The following is a 23,628-nucleotide window of genomic DNA, read 5'->3' as shown; positions in this document are numbered from 1 at the left end:
AGTAGTTAGCAAAAAAAATTACATAATGCTCCGTTTCTGCTTTTTGTTTTGTTTTTTTAAAAGCCTCTTGGGGAACAATGGTGTTTCTAACGCTTGGTGTCATTTGCTGATTTGGGCGGCTTCAAAGTTAAACATGTTGAAGTTCGGTAGGTCCCTGCAATTTTTTTTCTCAAGCGGGTTGAGATTCTTTGTTTTGCTGCTGATAATGTGATTAGCTCTATTGTACCAAACTAGAAAACTGTATTTTCTTGTTTAAGAGTTTGGTCGTACAGGCTGTGAGAGTTGTCAGTCTTTCCTTGGATTTCAGGCTCTCTCTCTCGTTCTGGTGTCACGGTAGCTGTGACTCAAGATTTTTATCTTGCTCTTCTGCTTTGCAAGGGTTTGCTTACTCTGATAAACAGAGGTAGGCTCCTGATTTCAGATAGGTTTGGAACTTTAGAGTCTGAGCTCTGAAATCTGTGCTCAACCAGCACACACCATTTTTACATCTGCGAAATTACATTTACATCACGGAAATTACGTCCGTGAGATCTTTCAGTACCCTGTGACCAACTCTATGATTCTGGGTGCTTTGGTCACATGATGAGAAGACAAGAGTCACTGGAAAAAACAGTCATGCTAGGAAAAGTTGAAGGCAGCAGGAGAAGAGGAAGACCCAACAAGAGATGGATTGACTCTATAAAGGAAGCCACTGCCCTCAATTTGCAAGATCTGAGCAAGGCTGTTCAGGATAGGACGTTTTGGAGGACATCAATTCATAGGGTTGCCCTGAGTTGGAAGCGACTTGACGGTACTTAACACCACACACCAGAGAATACCAAGAACAGATTCCAACTGTGCTGTCTGAATGTATTTGCACAACATACCCATCAGTAGATAGCCTGAACCTGCAACATAAACCATCCAAATCCCTTGGGTAAGACCTAAGCCTCATCCCTCCCTCCTGCATTTTGGGTTCTTTCCCCTCTCCCCTTCCCTTCTCCCCTCCTTCCACCTCATTCTTTGCACAGCCCTTCCAACGACCATCTTCCTGACTTTCCATTTAAATTACGTAATTTTTTATATTATATTAATGCTGAAACTTAAGAGGCTCTGGAATATAGAATCATAGAGTTGGAAGGGACCAGCAGGGTCATCTAATCCAACCCCCTGCACAATGCAGGAAATTCACAACTACCTCCCCCACACACACCCAGTGACCCTCTACTCCATGCCCAGAAGATGGCCAAGATGCCCTTCCTCTCATGAGCTGCCTAAGGTCATAGAATCAGCATTGCTGACAGATGGCCATCTAGGCTCTGCTTAAAAACCTCCAGGGAAGGAGAGCTTACCACCTCCTGAGGAAGCCTGTTCCACTGACGAACCGCTGTTAGAAAATTCTTCCTAATGCCTAGACAGAAACTCTTGATTTAATTTCAACCTGTTGGTTCTGGTCCAACCTTTGGGGCAACAGAAAACAACAGAATTAAGTCTGCGAGTTCAAGCACACGTAGTGCGAACTTTGCCATGACAAGGAAGGATTCCTTCTTCAACTGGTGTTGCTACATCTTTAAACTATTTACTGTTCTGCAGTGTGTGTTGAGTCCTTAGCCGTGGCCAATGATCTGCCAATTTAAAGAGTCCTTTGCCTTACAGCTTTCTGCCTCCAGTAGCAGAATGCTGTTAAGCTCTAAGTGCTCCGTCATATTTTCAGGCTTTTATAGCCGAAGCAGGTAACAGATTGCCGCCCTGGCAGCACACATTGACAGGTAGACTTAAAACACCATAAAGCACAGGGACGGTGTGTATACAACGCCACACGCTGAATGCTTCCCGGATGAAACGATCAGCCATATGTCCCACCCTTATGGAACTGGGAAAGGGAGCGGAAGCGGACCCTACCGCTGGCTCCGCATGAAATCCAGTGCTGGAGGAGATTGGCCAGATGTTTCAGTCTCGAACAAACAGCTTGTTTTGTGACTGCAAAAAAAAAAAAAACCCTCTGTTGCTTTGATCATGGCACACTTTGAAGGAAAAAGGTAATTGAATCAAGGCTGTCCAAGTTAACCATTGGTCAATAAACTTTCAGTTGACTTTTTGCCACCTGTTTTAGATACTGCTTGAGATAGGAGCTGATAAGCAAATGCTTACTGCTTGAGAAGGGTTCTTTAAAAAGTTGCCCAACAGATAAGACCAATCCCCGACTCAAAGACTTCTGTTGCTATTGATATGTCAGCATACGTGAAACTGGAACGAACGTTTTTTAGCTGAGCTGGAAAAGAGGCCTTCATCATCAATGCGACTGCCAGCCAGTGGTGGTTAGAACCTGCAGCTGTCACGGCGCTAAGAAATTCTGGAAGTCTTAACATTCCAGAATGCTAACAAAATAAGCTTTTCTCTGTAATTTGTCTCAGCCGTGTGATGTTTAAGCACTGCGCCCGCGTTCGTATTTGCAAACGAATAGTGCTTTGAGAGCTGTGTGTATCCGAAATGTTGGACATTATTTACAGAATCGACAGTTAGCCAGCAGGGACGACCGTTTTGTTATGACTTACTAAAACACCAGAGTCCCTGTATTCCACCTGAACAATAGTACCACCAGGCGGGCATCTTTGGGTTGAAAGCGACAAACTTTTACAGATGCGACAGCGATTATGCAGCCGTGCCAACAGAGGAGCTTTTTTCAGCATTTGGTCGCTACACAGCCTGAAAGTTCTGCACATTATCAAACCAGGATATATGCATGTGTGTGTATGTGTGGGTGTAAAGGACAGGTGTTAGTAGTGCTGTATGTACAAAAGAGTATTCACATTGATCAGGTCCTCTTTGTAAAATACAAAAAACATTTGCTACTGTCTGAATTCTGTCTCTGTATGTATATGTTAAGTGCCGACTTCCGACTTATGGCGACCCTATGAATCAATGTCCTCCAAAATGTCCTATCTTTGACAGCCTTGCTCAGGTCTTGCAAATTGAGGGCCGTGGATTTCTTTATTGAGTTGATCCATCTCTTGTTGGGTCTTCCTCTTTTCCTGCTGCCCTCAACTTTTCCTAGCCTGACTGTCTTTTCCAGTGACTCTTGTCTTCTCATAATGTGACCAAATTACGATAGCCTCAGTTTAGTCATTTTAGCTTCTAGGGTCAGTTCAGGCTTGACTTGATCTATAACCCACTGATTTGTCTTTTTGGCAGTCCACGGTATCCTCCAACACCACATTTCAAAGGAATCAGCTTTCTTCAGTGTCCAGCTTTCACACCCATACATAGTAATAGGGAATACGATGGCACAAATTAACTTAATCTTGGTGGCCAGTGACACATCCTTACACTTCAGAACCTTTTCTAGCTCCGTCATGGCTGCCCTTCCCAGTCTCAATCTCCTTCTGATTTCTTGCCTGCGGTCTCCCTTTTGTTTGATGATGGAGCCAAGGAATAGAAAGTCTTCTACAATTTCAATTTGCTCATTGTCAACCTTAAAGTTGTGTAATTCTCCTGTAGTCATTATTTTTGTCTTCTTGATGTTCAGCTGTAGTCCTGCTTTGGCAGGACTCTGTATAATCCACAGTAATTCTTCCTTGAGTGACCTGCCATGTGTGTGCATTCATAGAATCACAGAACCATAGGTTGGAAGGGTCCACCAGGATCATCTAGTCCAACCCCCTGCACAATGCAGGAAATTAAAAACCCTCTCTGATATGTCCACATGGTTATTTGGGATGACACCTGTATTCCAACAGTGTCATAATGCGTGCTGTATTCCAACGTGTGTCCGCTTTGGTTTATCCTGCTTTGGGCACCATCAAAACCGTGAATGGCATTGCACAATAAATTACTGAACCATTTGACAAAGTACATAAGAACATAAGAAGAGCCCTGCTGGATCAGACCAAGACCAATCAAGTACAGCAGCCTGTTCAGACAGTGGCCAGCCAGGTGCCTCTAGGAAGCCCACAACTGCGGCAGCACCATCCTGCCTGTGTTCCACAGCACCTAATATATTTGGCATGCTCCTCTGATCCTGGGGAGAATAGGTATGCAAAAAATGGACTAGTGTCCATTTTTACTAGCCCTCTCTTCCCTGAACAGGTCCACTCCCCTCTTAAAGCCTTTCAAGTTGGCAGCCATCACCACATCCTGGGGCAGGGAGTTCCACAATTTAACTATGCGCTGTGTAAAAAAAATATTTCCAAGATAATAAACATAGCGGTAAGGTGCCAATAATAGAATGACATCTATCTCACACAGCTGATGAGCAGATTACTGAAACAGTGTATATGAAGTGCTCTTAAATCCTCATAATTTAAGTTTACCCTCAGTTGAAATTAAATCCGCCCTTCTGCCAGAGGGCACATGTCATTCTGTTAATTTCCTTTTGAAAAAACCATGGACATTAAAAAAAACCTTTCATTTAAGAGAAGAATTAATACATTTATATACTGCCACATTTTTTCCCTTAGTCTTTCAGCCCCAATCCTTTTTTTTTTCCTCCGCTGGCAGAGGTCAGTCTTGAAGGAAAGGTCAGTGAAGTGTCAGACTTTAATAAGATATATGCTTTTAAATTATAAACCTTTAATTCTAACAGTCAACCTTTCTGCAAAGGTTATTTTGCAGAGGGCAATATCGTGCTTATTTAACCAGAAATAAAACCAGCAAAATAACTATTCATACAGCCTGCCACAAAGGCTAGTTTTATGGATGTTTACTCATGAATGTGAGCTTTATCTCTTCCTTTCTTTTGTTGACTTCTGTTTCGTAATACCCCCATTCTTATGTGGAGCAACAGTATGGTATTTTTTTCTCTGAATCTAATGGAAGCACCTGTCTAGTGCATTTTTATTCCTCCAGGGAGCTTATGGTAGCGGACGTGGTTTTCTCTTTCCGATTTTATCCTCACAACGACCCTGTGAAGTTGATTAGGTGAGACAGTGTGTGTGGGCCAATGTCACTCTCTGAACCCAGGCCTCCGAGATCCTGGTCTGTCGCTCTAAACACCGTGTCGCGAACTTCCGGCAAGATGGCTGATCTGATCACAACTTCTCTCAAGAGCTCTTGAGAGAACCAGGAGGCGCTTTGGATGCGAACGTGGTGGAACGTGGAGCAGGCAATTCCTGTTGCCGACCAGTGCGGTTTGACTCCCAATCTTTCCCCCGGGAACGAAACCCGGGGGGGGGGGGTTGGAGCTGTCCCGCTCGGCTGAGGGAAGACCATCGCTGCGAGCGCCTCTTATGGAATCGGGACCAGATCTCCTCTACCTAATACCAGCTATTGAAATATTTTAATCATCAGAAACCCCAACATCCGAGACCTGTAAGTGCCAAGAACTTCTTTTGTTTGCTTTTCTTAAAAAAAAGAGAGACGGAGGAGTTTCTTTAAACTAGCTGTACACCCGCACCCCCCCTTACCAAGACCACGAGATAACTTGATAATAAATAAGAAAAATCACCAACCGGACTGAGGATTATAAATCTTTCTTGCGATTAGACATAACAACTAAGGATTTGAGTGACATTGTATGCAGCAACGGAAGACTCCGAGTCAGAAGGAGTGAAGAAGATTTATTTCCGATTTGAAATACTTTCGCTTTTGAGTCTTCCTGCCACGTTTCATTGTGAGAGAGAGGAGACTCAGTGAGACATACCGAATGTCCCTACAGACCTAACTAGAAGACTCTTGAAACTCGATGGTGGGTGTTATATCAATATTGCCCGCCTATGCAACTAATTCTACAGGGAACCATGGATTACAAAAGAGTGGAGGAACTTTTGATGCAGCAAACTGAAACACTTAACAAGCAAATTCAACATCAAACACAGCATATGACTCAACTACTCGACCAGAAACTTGACAATCTTACGAATGAGATTAAGTTAATTACAGAACAAGTGAAGGTATTAAAAATAGACATGAATAAGATGGAACTTACTATAACAAAAGTGGAGGAGGAACAAAAGGAAATTTACAAGGAAACTAAAGATAATGAGAAACAAATTGAAAACCTACCAATACAAGGAGAAATTTTGAAGGACCAGATGGCATTTTTGGATATGAAATCGAGAGAATCTAATCTACGATTACGCAATCTCACGGAAAAATATGGAGATACCAGAGAGATTATGATAAAGTCACTTGCTGACATTTTCCATTTAAGTGATCAAAAATTAAACTATGCGATAAAATTTACAGAGTTCCCCTGTCACCAAACATACAGAAATCAACACCCAGGGAGATTGTGATTGTCTTTTTTTATCTCAAAATGAGGAATACAATCATGCAAATCCAATATGATAATCCTCTTTCGGTAGATGGATTACCATTAATAATGCTAAAAGATATACCTCGCCACTTGGTTGCAAAGAGAAATGCTTACAAAGACTTCACAACGATACTGAGGAAAAATGGAATAAAGTATGCCTGGTTAATACCACAAGGACTTACGTTCATCTATAAACAGAGCAGATGTGCCGTCAATTCACCAATTGAGGCTGAAAGATTTTTATTAAGCCACAAAGAGTTGACAGATCCAATTCAAGGCAAAGACCAAGAAGAAATGCAACGGGATGAAGACTCAACTGGGCAAGATGTAGTAACTGGACACCATCGACTTCAAGAGACTATACCGAAGAAGCAAGAAAAGAACAGTAGAAACCCCCGACAGAAGAAGTCTTTTAAAAAGAAGGGATGAAGGGTTGGAGGGTATTAAAATAATGGGAATATGGGGAGGTGTAGGGAAATAATTATATATTTTTTCTTTTTTAAATTTACATGATAAGTAGTTCTATCCTAGTTTTTGGAATAATTTATACTCTATTAGCACTTTTAATTACTTTCAATGTTAATTAATCATATCAGATAGGGTTACAAAGTTATGGTGTATGCATGGATATAAGAAAGAAATACATAAATAAAAATAAATATATAATGTTCTAGAAGGATAGGCAAAGAGTAATACAAAGAAGTGACTGGATTAAGAATGGGTTAGAGGAAGTTGGGGGGGAAGTTCAAATTGTTATATGTATTTTACTATGAGGATATCCATTCAGCACTGTATTATTATTGTTTATATATGGAAAAATAAGCTAGATGGTATATCGAATGGGATTATTGTATCAACTTTATGGAAAAAGTAATAAAAAATTTATATATTAAAAAACAACAACACCGTGTCGCCACTTGCAGGGAAAGCAGGGGGGGTCATTTGTGGGGGGGGCAATGTCCTGAGCTTTAGCTGGTTTGTTTGCAGTGTTTCCAAATCACTTTGAAGCCCAAACGGCTTTCAACATGTTGTCCCTAAACTATGAAGGAAGAAGGTGGAAGTCTGAAGAAAAGCATGGATGCCAGCATACGGAGGTGTAAGCAAGACCCCAAGATCCTTTTCACACACCCTACTGCTAAGACAAGTCTTCCCCCATCCTATAATTATGCATTTGATTTTTCCTACCTAAATGCAGAACTGGACATTTGTCCCTGTTGAGATGCATTTTATCAGTTTTAGCCCAATTCTCCAGCCCAGTTCTCCAACTGACTCACCATCTTTAGTGATGAGGGGTGTAAAGAGCAGGAAGTAGGTGGGCTTTGGGGGACGCGTACATGCCTGCAACGTCAGTGGATGAGGCACACGATTGAAGCATGCAGAAAGAAAGCAGAGATCCCTACGTGAGTTCTCAGTGCATGGAGACGCAGAGAATAACCACGCTATTCCAATGTGTATCAAAGGGAAATACTCCCTGCTCATCATGAAAGAGGGCATGCGGCTTAGAATCTTATCGAACTGAGGAGTTCTCGAGTGAGAAGGTTATCCACCTCGTCAGCCCTGGCCGCATTACGCACAGAACGAAAGCGTTTTCAGCGTCTAAAAATAATGGAGCGCTGACAAAGCACACGTCTGAGCTCCTCCGCTCAACCTTTCCACAACCCACGAGTAGCACTAACGCTGATTTGAACTGGAGACATTATCATTTATTTAAATCTCTATTAGGAAACAATTATAACTAGGTTTTTTAGCATACCGGTAAATTGATCCAGCCCTTAATTCATGGGAGCGATTGAGCGGATAAGCTGAGTGACTGCAATTAGGAGAAATTAGGATGACGCCTGTTGGCTGACTCATGGCTGGCAGCTTGGGTCTCCTTATTGTTTCATTGATGCTTTCCCTCCGCTTTCTGGGCAATCTGTTCTGCTTCACCATTCTGTCCTATCATAGAATCATAGAGTTGGAAGGGATGACCAGGGCCATCTAGTCCAACCCCCTGCACAATGCAGGAAATTCACAACTACCTCCCCCCCACACCCCCAGTGACCCCTACTCCATGCCCAGAAGATGGCCAAGATGCCCTCCCTCTCATCATCTGCCTAAGGTCATAGTATCAGCATTGCTGACTGATGGCCATCTAGCCTCTGCTTTAAAACCTCCTGGGAAGGAGAGCTCACCACCTCCTGAGGAAGCCTGTTCCACTGAGGAACCGCTCTGTTAGAAAATTCTTCCTAATGTCCTGCTTTCCTGTTTTAACTTTTAAACTTTTAGTGCAAGGGAGCAATTTACTTTGGTGCTTTCCAGATATTTTTAGGGGTGTTACAGAGTAACTCATCCATAATTCAGTGCTTAAGTGGGATAAGTCATTCTGGTGTGTTTTTCTTTCCTAGCCCTTTGAAAATGGGTGAAGGGGTCAAGGAAGCACTTGATACGTGTAACTGTATTCTGAATGTGTGTAACAGATTTCTTTCCAATACCTCAATGTTTAAGGGAGACAGGATATTATAATTGGAGTGGTAAATGGAATGCCAAGTAGTAGAAGAAGAAGAGTTGGTTTTTATATCCCAAATTTCTCTACCACTTAAGGGAGACTCAAACTGGCTTATAATCGCCTTCCTTTCCCCTCCCCACAACAGACATCCTGTGAAGTAGATGGGGCTGAGAGAGCTCTTACAGAGCTGTAACTTACCCAAGGTCACCCAGCTGGCTTCGTGTGTAGGAGTGGGGAAACCAATCCAGTTTACCAGATTAGCCTCCGCTGCTCATGTGGAGGAGCTGGGAATCAAACCTGGTTCTCCAGATCTGAGTCCACTGCTCCAAACCATTGCTCTTAACCACTACACCACGCTGGACTACAGATCCAAAGATCACACTTTGAATGACCAACAATAGTAAATAGGATTTGTTTGCAAAGAGGTACAGTATCCTAGACACTGTCGATATGCCATTATTTTCTGTAGATCTTGTGTAAGCTCGAGGAGTGTTTGAAGGATTGTGTGCGGGTTAGTTCTATTAAATATTAATATCGGTATTTTTTCTCACATTTTACCTTTGCTCTCTTGGCCATATCACTGAAAGTTTGCTTAAAACACATTCAATTTATATAGCACTTTTATCCCACCCTTCTCCAAAACTGTACTGAAGGCAGGTTACAATTACAACAATATACAGTTCAGAATCCACAAAAGTATGTAATTAAAAATTAAGGGGCGGGGTCAGAGGCCTCCCTGAATGTTGCATAGCTTTTCGATTCTCAAAGTGGAAGCCTTTCTACCAACTTCCAGAAGGCTGTTCCATAAAATAGGAACCTCAGTGAAAATCATCTCAGTCTGGCAGAGACAGTCCTAATTTTGCTGTGGGGGGAGGGAAATGGCATTGGTGGGATTGCAGGTATTTTGATCCTTTGTGCCACAGGCAGGAAAAAAAAATCTCATTTTGTTCATTGGTGGTGGTGGTGGAAAGTGCTGTCAGGTCGCAATTGGATTATGGGGACCCTATGGGTTTTCAAGATAAGAGACGTCCATTAGTGGTTGCCATTGCCTGCCTCTGCATAGTGGCTGTTGACGTCTTTGGCGGCCTCCCATCCAGGTACTAACCAGGGCGGATCCTGCTTAGCTTCCAAGACCTGACAAAGGTCAGGCTAGCCTGGGCCATCTAGGTCAGGGCAGAGACAAACAAAGGTGGTTTGTCATTGCCTACCTCTGTGTAGCAACCCTGGATGTCCGTGGTAGTCTCCCATCCAAGTACTAATTCAGGCTTCCAAGATCTGACGAGATCAGGCTAGCCTGGGCCCTCCAGGTCAAGGCTAGTAGTTATTAAACTAGTCCATTGACTAGTAGTTATTAAAATGGCTCACTGAACTACTGGTTCTGTTTTGTAGGAATGTAGTAGTTATTTGCAAGAGATGTGTTGGTATCCTGTAGAATTGGTGGCATTCTGAACAGTCCTTTCCTAAACAATATCAGTGTTCCTTTATCCTTTTGAAAAGCTAAGGCTCTGCTAACATCAGTCCCATCCTTGTAGAAGCCAGCGGGGTATAATGGTTAAGAGCGGTGATTTGGAGCGGTGGGCTCTGATCTGGAGAACCAGGTTTGATTCCCCACTCCTTCTCATGAGCAGTGGAGGCTAATCTGGTGAACCGGGTTGGTTTCCCCATTCCTCCACATGAAGCCAGCTGGCTGACCTTGGGCTAGTCACAGCTCTCTTAGAGCTCTCTCAGCTCCACCCACCTCACAGGGTGTCTGTTGTGGGGAGGGGAAGGGGAGGCGATTGGAAGCCGGTTTGAGTCTCCTTTCAAGGTAGAGAAAGTCGCCATATAAAAACCAACTCTTTTTCTTCTTCTAGAAATGAATGAAAGGAAAGCAGATTGACTGATATTATTGATTTTGTTGTTTAATTGCTGTGTTTAATTAAAAATATGGTTTCAGATATTCTAATCAAATTTGTCTCTCTCCCTCTGCCTTTTTTTGGTTGTTGTCTGCAGTGGATGATCCAGAGCCCTTATAAAGTGGCAACATTTTTTGGGTGCATCGGAACGGACAAATTTGGCGAGATCCTAAAGAAGAAAGCTGAAGAAGCCCACGTGGATGCTCATTATTACGAACAGAGTGAAGAGCCGACTGGAACGTGTGCTGCCTGCATCACAAGCGACAACAGGTCAGATGCCTTTTTTGCTAGCCCTTAGGGTGTGAATGTGGAGGAGACCTCCAGCATGGTGTAGTGGTTTAAGAGTGGTGGTTTAGAGCAGTGGACTCTGGAGAACTGGGTTTGATTCCCCACTCCTCCACATGAGCGGCGGAGGTGAATCTGGTGAACTGGATTTGTTTCCCCACTCCTACACATGAAGCCAGCTGGTTGACCTTGGGCTAGTCACAGGTCTCTCAGCCCCACCTACCTCATAGGGTGTCTGTTGTGGGGAGGGGAGGTTTGAGTCTTCCTTAAGTGATAGAGAAAGTCGGCATATAAAAACCAACTCTTCTTCTTCACCTTCCTAGGCAGCTGATTCCACTGTTGAACTACTCTCACTGTGAAAAAAAATTCCCCTAATATCCAGCTGGTACCTCTCTGCCTGCAATTTAAACACATTATTGCAAGCCCTATCCTCTGCTCCCAACAGGAGCAGCTCCCTGCCTTCCTCTAAGTGACAGCTCTTCAAATACTTCAAGAGAGCTATCATATTCCCTCTCAACCTCTTCTCCAGACTAAACGTACCCAACTCCCTCAGCCTTTCCTCGTGGGGCTTGGTCTCCAGGCCCCTGATCATCCTCATCGCCCTCCTCTGCACCCGCTGCATTCTGTCCAGGTCCGTTTTGAAGCGAGGCCTCCAGAACTGCACACAATACTCCAGGTGCGGCCTGACCAATGCAGTGTACAGCAGAACTATGACATCTTGCAGTGTGAATGTTACGCCTCTGTTGAGACACCCCAAGACCGCATTAGCCACAGCAAGTATTTCTAGAGTAAGGAAGGGCAGACGTTTCCAAATGAATGTTTCATCAAAAGGCAGTGTTAATGAGACATAGGCACCTGATCAGGCACGTTTGTTTGTCTAACAAGCGTTTAGTTGCCTCCTGCTCTCAAAAGTAGCCCTCCGCAGTAAGGGATCATCGGGAGGCTTCTAAGGATCAGAATGACAGGCATCAGGCAGCGTAGATTGCCCGTTGGCACAGACCCTCCTACTGCTCACAAATGCGAGGACAGCTTTGAAAACATTAAAAGGGTTGACTACAAAGGCCATTGTATAAAAGTGATAGTTTTGTGAAGGCAAGGTGGAGTGGGAGAAGGAGCCCCTTCATATGCCGACAAGGAGAGCCCCTCTCAGTCTGAAGCCAACATCCATCGAGAGGAGAAGAAAAACTAACGGTTCGACTCCGTTATGTGGGGAGTTGCCCGAAGGGGAATGCTTTCAAAATAAAGGAAGCGTCATATGCAGGGAAGTCGTTTTGTGGTGTTGTTCTCTTGTACCTGCTAATAAAAGCTCTGTATTGATTCTGTGTTGTGCTGTGTTTTGCAAGGAAGTCAGCAATCTGTGTGGCTTGTTTGGGGCTGTGCAGCGCTAACCAGGAAGATGGAATACTCAAGCCTGGTTTTTCAGAATGCCATCTGTTAGCTAGCCTAGGTTTCTGTGAATGAAACAAATGAACTGGAGTCGATATGCTGGGTATGGGACTCGAGCTGAGCAACCCTAACTACTTTTTAACACGAGTCACCTTCCCCAAGGCACCTCTCAGAACATTAGGAAGTTGCCTAACTACTGTCCCTAAAGCCAATCAGATCACATCTTAGATCATAAGTGACACATCTGGGGATGTTGAATCTTGAACCTGGTCCAAAAAGTCACTGTCAGAAAACAGCCCTTCTCGAAATCAAATTTTAGTAAAAGCTAACCCCTTATGCCTACATAGCTCCCCAAAGGTATCCTTTTAGGGTCCCTTGAGTGATAACATGAACATTCAACAGGTATATAGGAAATATATTTACTGTAGGCCAGACATGTCTCTCTGTAGGTGGTGTGACCACATAGCAAGAAGGTTTACATGCACGGGAGGGAAGGGAGGTGTGTGACCTTTGACATTCCAGGTTAAGACTTCAGGAAATTCAGTTAACGCAGTGAAAAACCTGGGTGCCAAATCGTTTTTATGCCTTCCAGTTTTCCTAAATCCCATCCTGCCTTGACTTGCTGACATCAGAGTACTTTAATCGTTAAACCCTCAAACCCAATATTGATGCAAGTGAGATTTCCCCTCTAGATGTCAGAATGCTTCATTCCTCTTAAAAATCGTACCAAAATCCTTCATCTCTCATCCGTGCTTTGTGTTTCTTTCTCCCCGATCTGGCGCCATTTGCATCTCTCTTGCTTAAACTGTTCTCAGCTGCTCTGACTACTGACCTTCTTGAGTGCCAGCAATATTCTGGGATCCCTGCCCAGAGTTGTTTCAATCAGAGCAAGCTTTGCCCAGGTCTGATATGGAGCAGACACCAAGATCTGAAGGTCCAAAATTGATAGTCTCTGTGTGCCGGAATCTCTGACGATATTCTCCAAATGAACAGAAAAATTGCTTACCAAGGCATCGGGTCTGAATTTTCGTTCTGTAGGCCTCTGGCCCTTTAGATTTGTTACATATCAAGATCATATAGACAGGTCCTCGTCTGGGCACAATTTGGCATTTGCATTGTGTGGTTGGTTCATTCTCCATGTTACCTGCCTGGTGGTAGAGGTGTTGGAGGGCAAATCCACTCCTCCACTGTGAGATCCGTGGCACCCCTCCCCAGGGCCGTTTTAACAGCATTATAGGCCCCCGGGCAAAGAAGTGCACTGGGGCGCCTACCTACACAACGACTCACAAGAATAAAAATGTCAATGGTCGATAAAATTAAGGATATATTTATTGGTGCTTCCATAATTACCAAGCCCCTTCTTACATTATACTTCAGTATTTATTCTTAATCCAAACCCAAATTAACATTAATATTGAAGAAGAAGAAGAGTTGGTTTTATATGCTGACTTTCTCTACCACTTAAGAAAGAATCAAACCGGCTTACAATCACCTTCCCCTTCGCACCTTCCCCTGTGAGGTAGGTGGGGCTGAGAGAGCTCTAAGAGAGCAGTGACTAGCCCAAGGTCACCCAGCTGGCTTCATGTGGAGGAGTGGGGAAACCAACCCGGTTCACCAAATTAGCCTCCGCCGCTCATGTGGAGAAGTGGGGAACCAAACCCAGTTCTCCAGATTAGAGTCCGCTGCTCCAAACCACCGCTCTTAACCACTACGCCATGCTGGCTCTCCAAACTCTATTGTTCATTATCTTTAAGAAAACACATGCTAAATATGCAAATCACAACTTGCATAGATCAGCATGGGGCCCCTATGCTCGTGGCATCCCTGGGCAACTGCCCAGCATGCCCATGCATCAAGATGGCCCTGCCCCTCCCCAGCAGGAGTGGAGACCCGACTGGTTAATGGGGTTTAGTTTGAAATTTAGTAGCGCACGAGGAAATCTTTTAGCTTTCCAAAAGCTATGGATATATGGATTAAAGCCATTTTGTTCATGAAGCAAGGTCTCCACCAGTGTGCTGATACTTTGTTTGGCAGCCAGTAATGGATTGCATTTATCTAGGGACTGAAATTTAAAAAAAAAATTGGAAGAAAATGCTATTTCTGCTTAACTTACTTGTCCCTTACACTTGTAAATTATGCATTCATTGCCTTGGATCTTGGCAGAATGAATCCATCTCTATTCACCCTCTTATTGCCTTTCAGCTTTAGTGGGTCATTACATGTTAAATTAACTTGAATAGACAGAAGTGGCTGCTAAGTTGTTGAAAAGATCCATTATATATATGGTTAGGGTTAGTGCCCTAACCGTTTCATTCCATTATATTCCATAATAGCGTTTTTTTTAAATGGAATTTCCCCTTTGTTTTCACCATAACAATTTTTATCTGCTTGGGTTCAGTAGAGCAGAACATCTGGACTGGTAGCTTTTCCCATTTCCACGAGTGTGGAATTTCATATGGGCTTTAGCACCTGAGGCTGAACCCAAGGAGTTTTATTTATTTGGGAAATTTCTATGCCACTTCTCCAGGGAAACCGCCTTTTAGCTTCTAGTTAAATAGCAACAACAACACAAAGTTTCTAGTCCTTAGAGCTTGAAACCATTCAAGCAGCATATGTGAACACATGAAGCTGCCTTACACTGAATCAGACCCTTGGTCCATCAGAGTCAGTATTGCCTACTCAGACCGGCAGCGGCTCTCCGGGGTCTCAGGCAGAGGCCTCTCACATGACCTACTAGCATAGTCCCTTTAACTAGAGATGTCGGGAATTGAACCTGGGACCTTCTGTATGCCAAGCAGAGGCTCTACCACTGAGCCACGACCCTTCCCATAACTGCAATTAAAAGACCCTTTCTTGTGTGGCCACCTGTCTAGCCTCAGGTGGTTTTTCTTGTGTTCATTGATGTGGGCTCATTTTTGGTAGATGCAGAGGCCCAGGCTAGCTCCATCTTTTCAGATCTTGGAAGTTAAGCAGGATCAGGCCTAGGTAGTAGTTGGGCGGGAGACTGCCAAGGAAGTCCAGGGTTGCTATGCAGAGGCAGGCAATGGCAAACCACCCCAGTTAGTCTCTTGCCTTGAAAACCCTACAGGGTTACCATAAGTGGGATGCGACTTGACGGCACATTTCACCACCATTAGAGCAGGGAGTGTAAAAGAGCAGGGAGTGTAAATCAATTAAAAAAGTAGTTTTTATAGCCCTGAGGGAAGATATGTTTTAGGCCATCACAAAAGTTTCACAATGGTGTACGACTTATCACTGCACTACAGATTGAGAGTTGGCTTTGTAAACCAACCCAGGATGTTAAGTCAGCTCAGCTGAAATATCGCTACTGTGCCATGTGTCCAGCCGCCATCTGTAGATGCATCATTGTATTGTTGCAGAGACCTGCTATGTGACGCGTGAATGGATGGAAACCGATCGTGCGAGGAAGGGAAGCGGAATTCTCCAGTCATTTTTCCAAAGGAATCCTAAGTTTTCGGGCATCTGTGTTGGTGCAGATGATGCGAAGGAGAAGTAGTAGTAGTAGTAGTAGTAGTAGGCTTTTATATGCCAACTTTCTCTACCACTTAAGGGAGACTCAAACCAGCTCACAATCACCTTCCCTTCCCCTCCCTACAACAGACACCCTGTGAGGTAGGTGGGGCTGAGAGAGTGTGACTAGCCCAAGGTCACCCATGTGTAAGGCTAGGGAAACCAACCCGGTTCACCAGATTAGCCTCTGCCGCTCATGTGGAGGAGTGGGGAATCAAACCCGGTTCTCTAGATCAGAGTCCTCTGCTCCAAACCACCGCTCTTAACCACTACACCACGCTGAATATCTCACCTAGAAGAGCAAGAAAGGGATCAGTGCTGATGACGTCCAGTTATACAAAGAGAGAGGGAAAGAGAGATTCTGTTCCTCTTCTCTGTCATAGGTAGACACAGCTCTCAAAGCAGTGTGGTTGCAGTGCAGAGCGTTAAGGTTGGGGTGTGGGCAGCCACTGCCTTCTGTGATGAATGGCTACCTGTCACACAGCAGCTGTCTCACAACTGGCGCACATGTGGCGTGTTTGTAATGCGTTGCCCTGCATATTCTGTTGTTCAAGAGACCCCTGAGCATTTTTTTGTGGATTGTTGGAAAGACTGGATTTGTTCCAAGAAAACTGGTGGCAGTGTTGATTATTATTATTATTCTATGTTTGTTATTGTAGGTCTCTTATTGCTAACCTGGCTGCTGCTAATTGTTACAAGAAGGAAAAGCACCTGGACCTGGAAAAAAACTGGAAGTTGGTGGAAAAGGCTAAAGTTTATTACATAGCAGTAAGTAACCTTGCTGAAAGTTCGGGTGGATTAGAACTTTGGGCAAAAACACATGGTTGGTTTAGCCTCCTTTATTCCCTGATTCAGCCAGGATCGAATGCATGCGTTTTCGCCGAACACGTGTTCAATCCTGGCTGAATCCTGGCTGAAACAGGGAATAAAGGAGGCTAAAGCGACCATGTGTTTTCGCCCTTTGAAGGGTGAGCGTCAAGGTTGCACTGAACATGTGGCAGATGTGGTGAATAATGATTCAGATTTATTATTAATACAGCATAAGCCAGTAAAACACATGTATCGTTTATACAAAAGGTAAAAAAATTATAGCAGTTCAACCAAAAACATTCCTAATTAAAATTTCCAAATAATTTTGGACAGACTAACATTGACCAAATTGTGATTTAATCTAATTGCAATTGCCCAACATTAAGGGTCGAACTTTATATGCTATTTCACAAAATTTGGCTACCTGTTTTGCCATCTGGGCATTCCCTTCCCAGAGGAGACTCTTAATTCTCCCTTCATCTGAGCTGACTGTGATTTGGCTGAGCAGGGGAATTATTAGCTTACAACGAGCTTCCTCGTAGAAGGAGCACTTGAGCAAAACATGCTCCATAGACTCCAATTCCCCCAATTTACAAGATGGTGAAGAATGAAAGAGGAAGAAAATCTGACTTTCCTGGTGTACCATACCTGCAGAAATTTGCCCCAGTGCTGGCACAATTTGGAGGGGGAGGGGGTTTGGTGGGATGGGGGAAACAACACCAGAAGCTTTGTGGAAGAAAATCAATCCTGTGTCACATTTGCATTTCATGTTTCCAATGAAATTGTTTGAAAGGATGGCCGGATTATATAAAGTGTGCCGTTAGCACGATTATTCACTGTAAACAATTCCGTGAGCGCTTCTTAATTGCTGTTTATTCCACAGTGTGTTTTAGAAACAACAGTCTTGAGTAGCTCCTCAAAGGCAGAAAATACTGTGGCGGGTGACGATAATGACAGGACCTTTCTTTGTGTCACCCCACTGAGGAGAGAGGATGTTTAGAATTAATGCTGAGGTTATTTTGCCCTCGTTCAAGGCATACAGTCCTCGTGTTTATGTAAATTACATTCTGGTACACTGTAAGTGGCAGATCTTTCCTCTGTGTTTGTGTGCGCGCGCGCACGCCCACTGTTTGCCATGATGTTGATAAGGCTGTGGTGTCAATTAGCAAAAATAGAAAGCATCCATGACAGATTAAAACACGTAATGTGCGTATAATGTATGGATCCTCTTTGACAGCTGCTGCCATCCTGTTACCTGAGCTATGTGGAAACAGCTGGTGAGAAGTGTAAAAAATCGATTCTCTGGGAGGAACACATTCATTAAAAAAAGAGAGTTATTTCCTTCTGCGAGTGAGGCTGTCTTCCACAGCTTGTTTCACGCGCACTGCTGTAGATTTTACATGGTTGGCGTCGATCCCTCCGCTTGACCAAAGCTGGCCATTTATGACTGCCGAACAAATGCCCTGTGAACATTGTACGAAGCAAAGGTCTCCCAGCAGCCATGCTGGAGAATCCTTTTCTAGAATGAATATTTCCTCAGAAAAGACGACGAGTTGGTTTTTACATGCTGACTTTCTCTACCTCTTAAGGAAGAATCAAACTGGCTTCCAATCACCTTCCCTTCCCCTCCCCACAACAGACACCCTGTGAGGTAGGTGGGGCTGAGAGAGCTCGAAGAGAGCTGTGACTAGCACAAAGTCTCCCAGCTGGCTTCATGTGGAGGAGTGGGGAAACAAACCCGGTTCACCATATTAGAGTCCGTCGCTCAAGTGGAGGAGTGAGGAATTGAACCCATTTCTCCAGATCAGAGTCCACCGCTCCAAACCAGAAGTTGCCAATGTCCATCTGCTTTACTGGTTTGATTGAATTTTTAGCTCCCCCTAGTCTGTGGGCTAAGACTGCTTTGCAGCAGGTTTTCCAAACACATACTTCTTTGTTTCCACTGTGGAGGAGTGGGGAAACCAACCCGGTTCACCAGATTAGAGTCCTCTGCTCATGTGGAAAAGTGGGGACTCAAACCCCATTTTCCAGATCAGAGTCCGCTGCTCCAAACCACCGTTCTTAACCACCGCACCACGCTGGCTCATTTTTAGCCTGTTCATTTAATTTATGCTTCCTTCCCACACCCCAAAAGGATGTGTTTTCCTTTCAAAATAATTATACCGTAGTCTGTTCTCAGTGGCACATTTGGGGATGTGAGCTTAACGTTGCAGGGAGGTTTAAGAATATTATTAGATAATGGAGGGTGGGGGAAAATGGTGGAAAAGGCTGTACTGCCGAAACACTGCTGGAATTCTTGATCTTGCCGCATCTTGTGGCTGGTCAGCACTCATCTTTCCATGGGCCACCATGTACCTGGCCGTGTGAGTCAGCCCCCCTTTATGTCTCCAAGTTTTCATGGTGCTTCTGGATTTTGTACCTAATTTTTCAATCTTCAGCCCCCCTCCCCAAGTCGTGAAAAGTAAGACAAGTATCAGCCAAGACCTGGTGTACTGTACCAAGCCTGTAGTACCGCCTATGAATTAAGCTTTCTCTTGTCCTGCTTTCTTATAGTGCCTAAGTAGTTTTTCTGCCCTGACCTGGGTAGCCCAGGCTAGCCTGATCTCATCAGATCTCAGAAGCTAAGCAGGGCCGGCCCTTGTTTGTAATTGGATGGGAGACCACCAAGGAATACCTGGGTCACTAAGCAGAGGCAGGCAATGGCAAACCACCTCTGTTAGTCTCTTGTCTTGAAAACCCTACTGGGTTGGCATAAGTCGACTGCGACTTGATGGCACTTTACACACACACAAGTCATTTCGCTAAGCAGAGACACCATGGTAGTATATTAGTCTTAATGACAGAATTATGCAATGTTGTGAGCAGTTCTAGAGGCCTCACTTCAAAAAAGATTCGGACAGAATTGAGCGGGTGCAGAGGAGAGTGACGAGGATGATCAGGGGCCTGGAGACCAAGCCCTATGAGGAAAGGCTGAGGGACTTGGGAATGTTCTGTCTGGGGAAGAGGAGGTTGAGAGGGGACATTATCGCTCTCTTGAAGTATTTGAAGGGCTGTCACTTCGAGGAGGGCAGGGAGCTGTTCCTGTTGGCAACGGAGGATCATAGGACTCGCAATAATGAGTTTAAATTGCGGGTGGAAAGGTACTGGCTGGATATTAGGATTTTTTTTTTTTACAGTAAGAGTTGTTCAGCAGTGGAATCAGCTCCCTAGGGAGGTGGTGTGCTCCCCCTCACTGGCAGTCTTTAAGCAGAGGCTGGACAAGCACTTGTTAGGGGTGCTCTAGGCTGATCCTGCATTAAGCTTGTATGGCCCCTTCCAACTCTATGATTCTGTTATTCTAACTATAGAACTGTCCAAATAGAAGCTGGAGATCAGTGATAAGCCATACACCATAAAATTTCATTCTTCTTTTTACGTGGGTGGGAGAAGCTACTCTGCGGTAGGAGTGTAAATAATATTTCCTTCATGCCGTCTCCTTTCTCAAACATGCTCAACAAAATTGTCTTGTTGTAATGCAGCTGCACAATGATTATGACCACTGAGGATGGTGTGATACTACAGCTTGAGATGTGGTAGTGTGTTCCTCCTCCATCAGACATTCACTGATACTCACAGTCCATGGTCTTGTGGACTTTGCCAGTATTTGCATTGTTGGGAATACTCCTGGCTTGTCTGGTGATTTGGCTTTATTTTTGTCTGAAACCATAACTGCGTTGATGGCATTATGTTCTAGAAGACCATCAAAGCCGCATGAGAGTGGACTTGTGGCTGAAAGGATGCACAGCTCTGAGGAATCATTTCCGGATTCTTCAGTGAGGGCAACGAAGGGACAGAAGTTGCAAACGTCCACCTGCTTTACTGGTTTGATTGAATTTTAAGCTCTCCCTTGTCTGTGGGCTAAGAGGGATTTGCAGCAGGTTTTCCAAACAGGTACTTTTCTGTTCCCACTGTGGTCACAATCTCAGTAATGAAAGCATCTTGGAGACTTAAAAGAGGCCAAATTATTTATTTTTTTTAATTAAAGAAGAAGAGTTGGTTTTTTATATCCCTGTTTTCTCTACCTTTAAGGAGTCTCAAACCAGCTCACAATTGCCTTCCCTTCCTCTCACCCGCAACAGACGCCTTGTGAGGCAGGTGGGGCTGAGAGAGTTAGGAGAGAACTGTGACTGTCCCAAGGTCACCCAGCTGGCTTCGTGTGTAGGAGTGGGGAAACCAACCCAGTTCACCAGATTAGCCTCCACTGCTCATGTGGAGGAGTGGGGAATCAAATCCGGTTCTCTAGGTTAGAGTCCACTGCTCTTAACCAATACACCAGCTCTGAAAAATTGAAAGCATCAAAGATAATTAATAAAGTAAATTCAGTTTATAAACTGCTATAGTTTTAAAAAATGGCAACATTCATATCCTGCCTCCTCAGCATGCCAGTCGTTTAACGTAATAGGGCACAAACATTCTAATCCCTGTCCTACATAACCAGCCCCAGACATGGCGGCCACCTGCCAAACGGTGATCCGCTAAAGATACAGCAGTTTGAGATGAACTAGCTGGGATTAGATCTGAGTCCCATGTAGGCTTGATGATGGCCTCAGCGGGACTCACTGTAAGTGAAGCAAAAGATTTGGGTTACTTCTACTTCTATGAAAGACCCCCCAAGGATGATAAAACTAATCTTGCAGGTTTTAAACTTCTGGACTTTGTTCTCAAGACCACTATGACAGTTTTAAATGGCCAACTGGCATCGGCGAAATAGGAGAGTATACCTTCTTCTCGAACAGAGGTGCAAGTCTGATAAGACGATTTTTTGGTTTCTCCAAATTTAATTCCATGCGATATGAAACTGCAAGTTGAAACTTACCATGGAAGTGATCATCTACCTCTTTCACTAACAATCGAAGGAAATTTTGGTGTCCTGCCACTGGCTCATGAGGCCCCCCTCTTTCAAGAGGGAAACTTACTGAAGCCAGCTCGTTTGTCTACCCATGTGGAAGCTAGAGCTGCCGTTCTTTCTGAAACTCCTGATGCCCAGGCGCGAGTTAATGAACTGGAAAACAGGCAGAATATAAAAAGTGCCCCTGTAACTTTGGCTAAATTATTAGAACTTTTAATGCCAGCCTTTTACCTACACATCATCAAGAACCAAAAATTTCTATAGCCCATGGTTTGATAAGGAATGCAAGAACATGAAAAGGTTATACAAATCAAACATCAAAGATTTAGGAATTGCCGTAACTCTCTTTGGGATCTCCAATCAAAAGGCAAATATAAATCAATGAACCGTAGAAACGTGAGGCTTGGTTATGGTGTTTCGGCTTGTAAGAGGATCATGGAGGGCTCCTCCCCTCCAATAGAAGCAGCACCAGTGGTCAGTGGCACCTGTTAAGTTCTGTCAAGCCAATTGGACAAGGGTGTGGCCACGGAGTGATAATTTGCTGTGGTTGCTAAGCACAGGGCTGGGCAAATCCCAGGTGCCAGGGCTCCACGGCTCCTAGAAATTTCATTGTAGCACCTAATATAGAAGCTAAAATGACTAAACTGAGGCTGTCATACTTTGGTCACATTATGAGATGACAAGAGTCCCTGGAAAAAACAGTCATGCTAGGAAAAGTTGAGGGCAGCAGGAAAAGAGGAAGACCCAACAAGAGATGGACTGACTCAATAAAGGAAGCCACAGCCCTCAATTTGCAAGATCTGAGCAAGGCTGTCAAAGATAGGACATTTTGGAGGACTTTCATTCATAGGGTCGCCGTGAGTCGGAAGCGACTTGACGGCACTTAGCACACACACACAATATTTTCATCAGTCATTTATTGTAATGGCTTCCTGGGCACCCTCAGTAGAAGTGCAACGCTATTTAGATGAGGGATGGAGGTGAGCTTTCTGTTGTGATGACAGCTAGGGTGACCACGTATTTATTTACTTAGTACAATGGTCTTGTTATAGCTTATTTATTCTTTTGTTGTAGGCTTTTAAAAAATGATGAGAACCTGGAAAGAGTTTAGGCCAGGGCTGAGAGTGTGTGACTGGCCCAAGGTCACCCAGCAAGTTTCCATGGCAGAATGGGGATTCGGACCTGGGTTTCCCAGATCCTAGTCCGACACTTGACCCGCTGCACCATGCTGGCTCTCTCCTGCTTCCATACAACCCCTGTAATATTGCTAAAAACAGGGGTAGTGGTCACTGGGTTTTCCATTATGGGGAACATTTGGAAGGTGCTAGGGCAGGCAGGGGAGTGTCCTTCCTCCCTTGGCCTTGAGAGCCAGTGTGGTGTAGTGGTTAAGTGTGGCGGTTTGGAGCGGTGGACTCTGATCTGGAGAACCGGGTTCGATTCCCCACTCCTCCACCTGAGCGGCGGAGGCTAATCTGGTCAACTGGATTTGTTTCCCCACTCCTACACATGAAGCCAGCTGGGTGACCTTGGGCTAGTCACTGCTCTCTTAGAGCTCTCTCAGCCCCACCTACCTCGCAGGGTGTCTGTTGTGGGGAGGGAAAGGTAAGGTGATTGTAAGCCTGTTTGAGTCTCCTTTAAGTGGTAGAGAAAGTCGGCATATAAAATCCAACTCTTCCTCCTCCTCCTCCCACAGCTTTTCACACCCTGGTTTTACATATTGCGAATATTTCGAGACTGATGAATTTGTTTCATAAGCGCACTGTCAAACCATTTTATTTCATTTTAGTGTTAAGATATCACTTAAGGTATTTAATTGCAAAAATTCTCAGTGCTTAACATTTTGGGGTTGTTTTCGCACACTGAAATTTACTCCGTATTCTTTCAAAATTACCAGTTTGGGCATTTGGGGGCGGGGGGAGGCGGGGAGATATGAAATGTATCCCTTAGCAAGCATTGCCCCTCCTTCCCCCAAATATTCTGCAAACGCGAAACTCTCGCTATTGAAATGTTTGCCCTGAAGTTAGCAATAGTATTCCCAAGAAACGACCAGGCTCTCTTCATCCTCCTTCGTCAGCTTCAAATTCCAGGTGAAACCTCCTTCCACTTGCCGGTT

General features: G+C 44.3%; 1 protein-coding gene across 1 annotated transcript in view; it reads left to right on the top strand.

Moving 5' to 3' along the window:
* The window catches only part of ADK (adenosine kinase), a 269,577-nt gene that overhangs the window by 92,962 nt on the left and 152,987 nt on the right, over nucleotides 1–23,628 (top strand). Inside the window, exons 5-6 of the mRNA XM_056849134.1 lie at nucleotides 10,713–10,885; nucleotides 16,477–16,585. Coding sequence (XP_056705112.1) covers nucleotides 10,713–10,885; nucleotides 16,477–16,585 — 282 coding nt within the window. The remainder of the gene's footprint in view (nucleotides 1–10,712; nucleotides 10,886–16,476; nucleotides 16,586–23,628) is intronic.

This window comes from Euleptes europaea, chromosome 4, assembly GCF_029931775.1.
Source record: "Euleptes europaea isolate rEulEur1 chromosome 4, rEulEur1.hap1, whole genome shotgun sequence".
Taxonomy (NCBI): domain Eukaryota; kingdom Metazoa; phylum Chordata; class Lepidosauria; order Squamata; family Sphaerodactylidae; genus Euleptes; species Euleptes europaea.
Note: the sequence above shows the minus strand (reverse complement) of the source record. Positions and strands in the feature narration are given on the sequence as shown.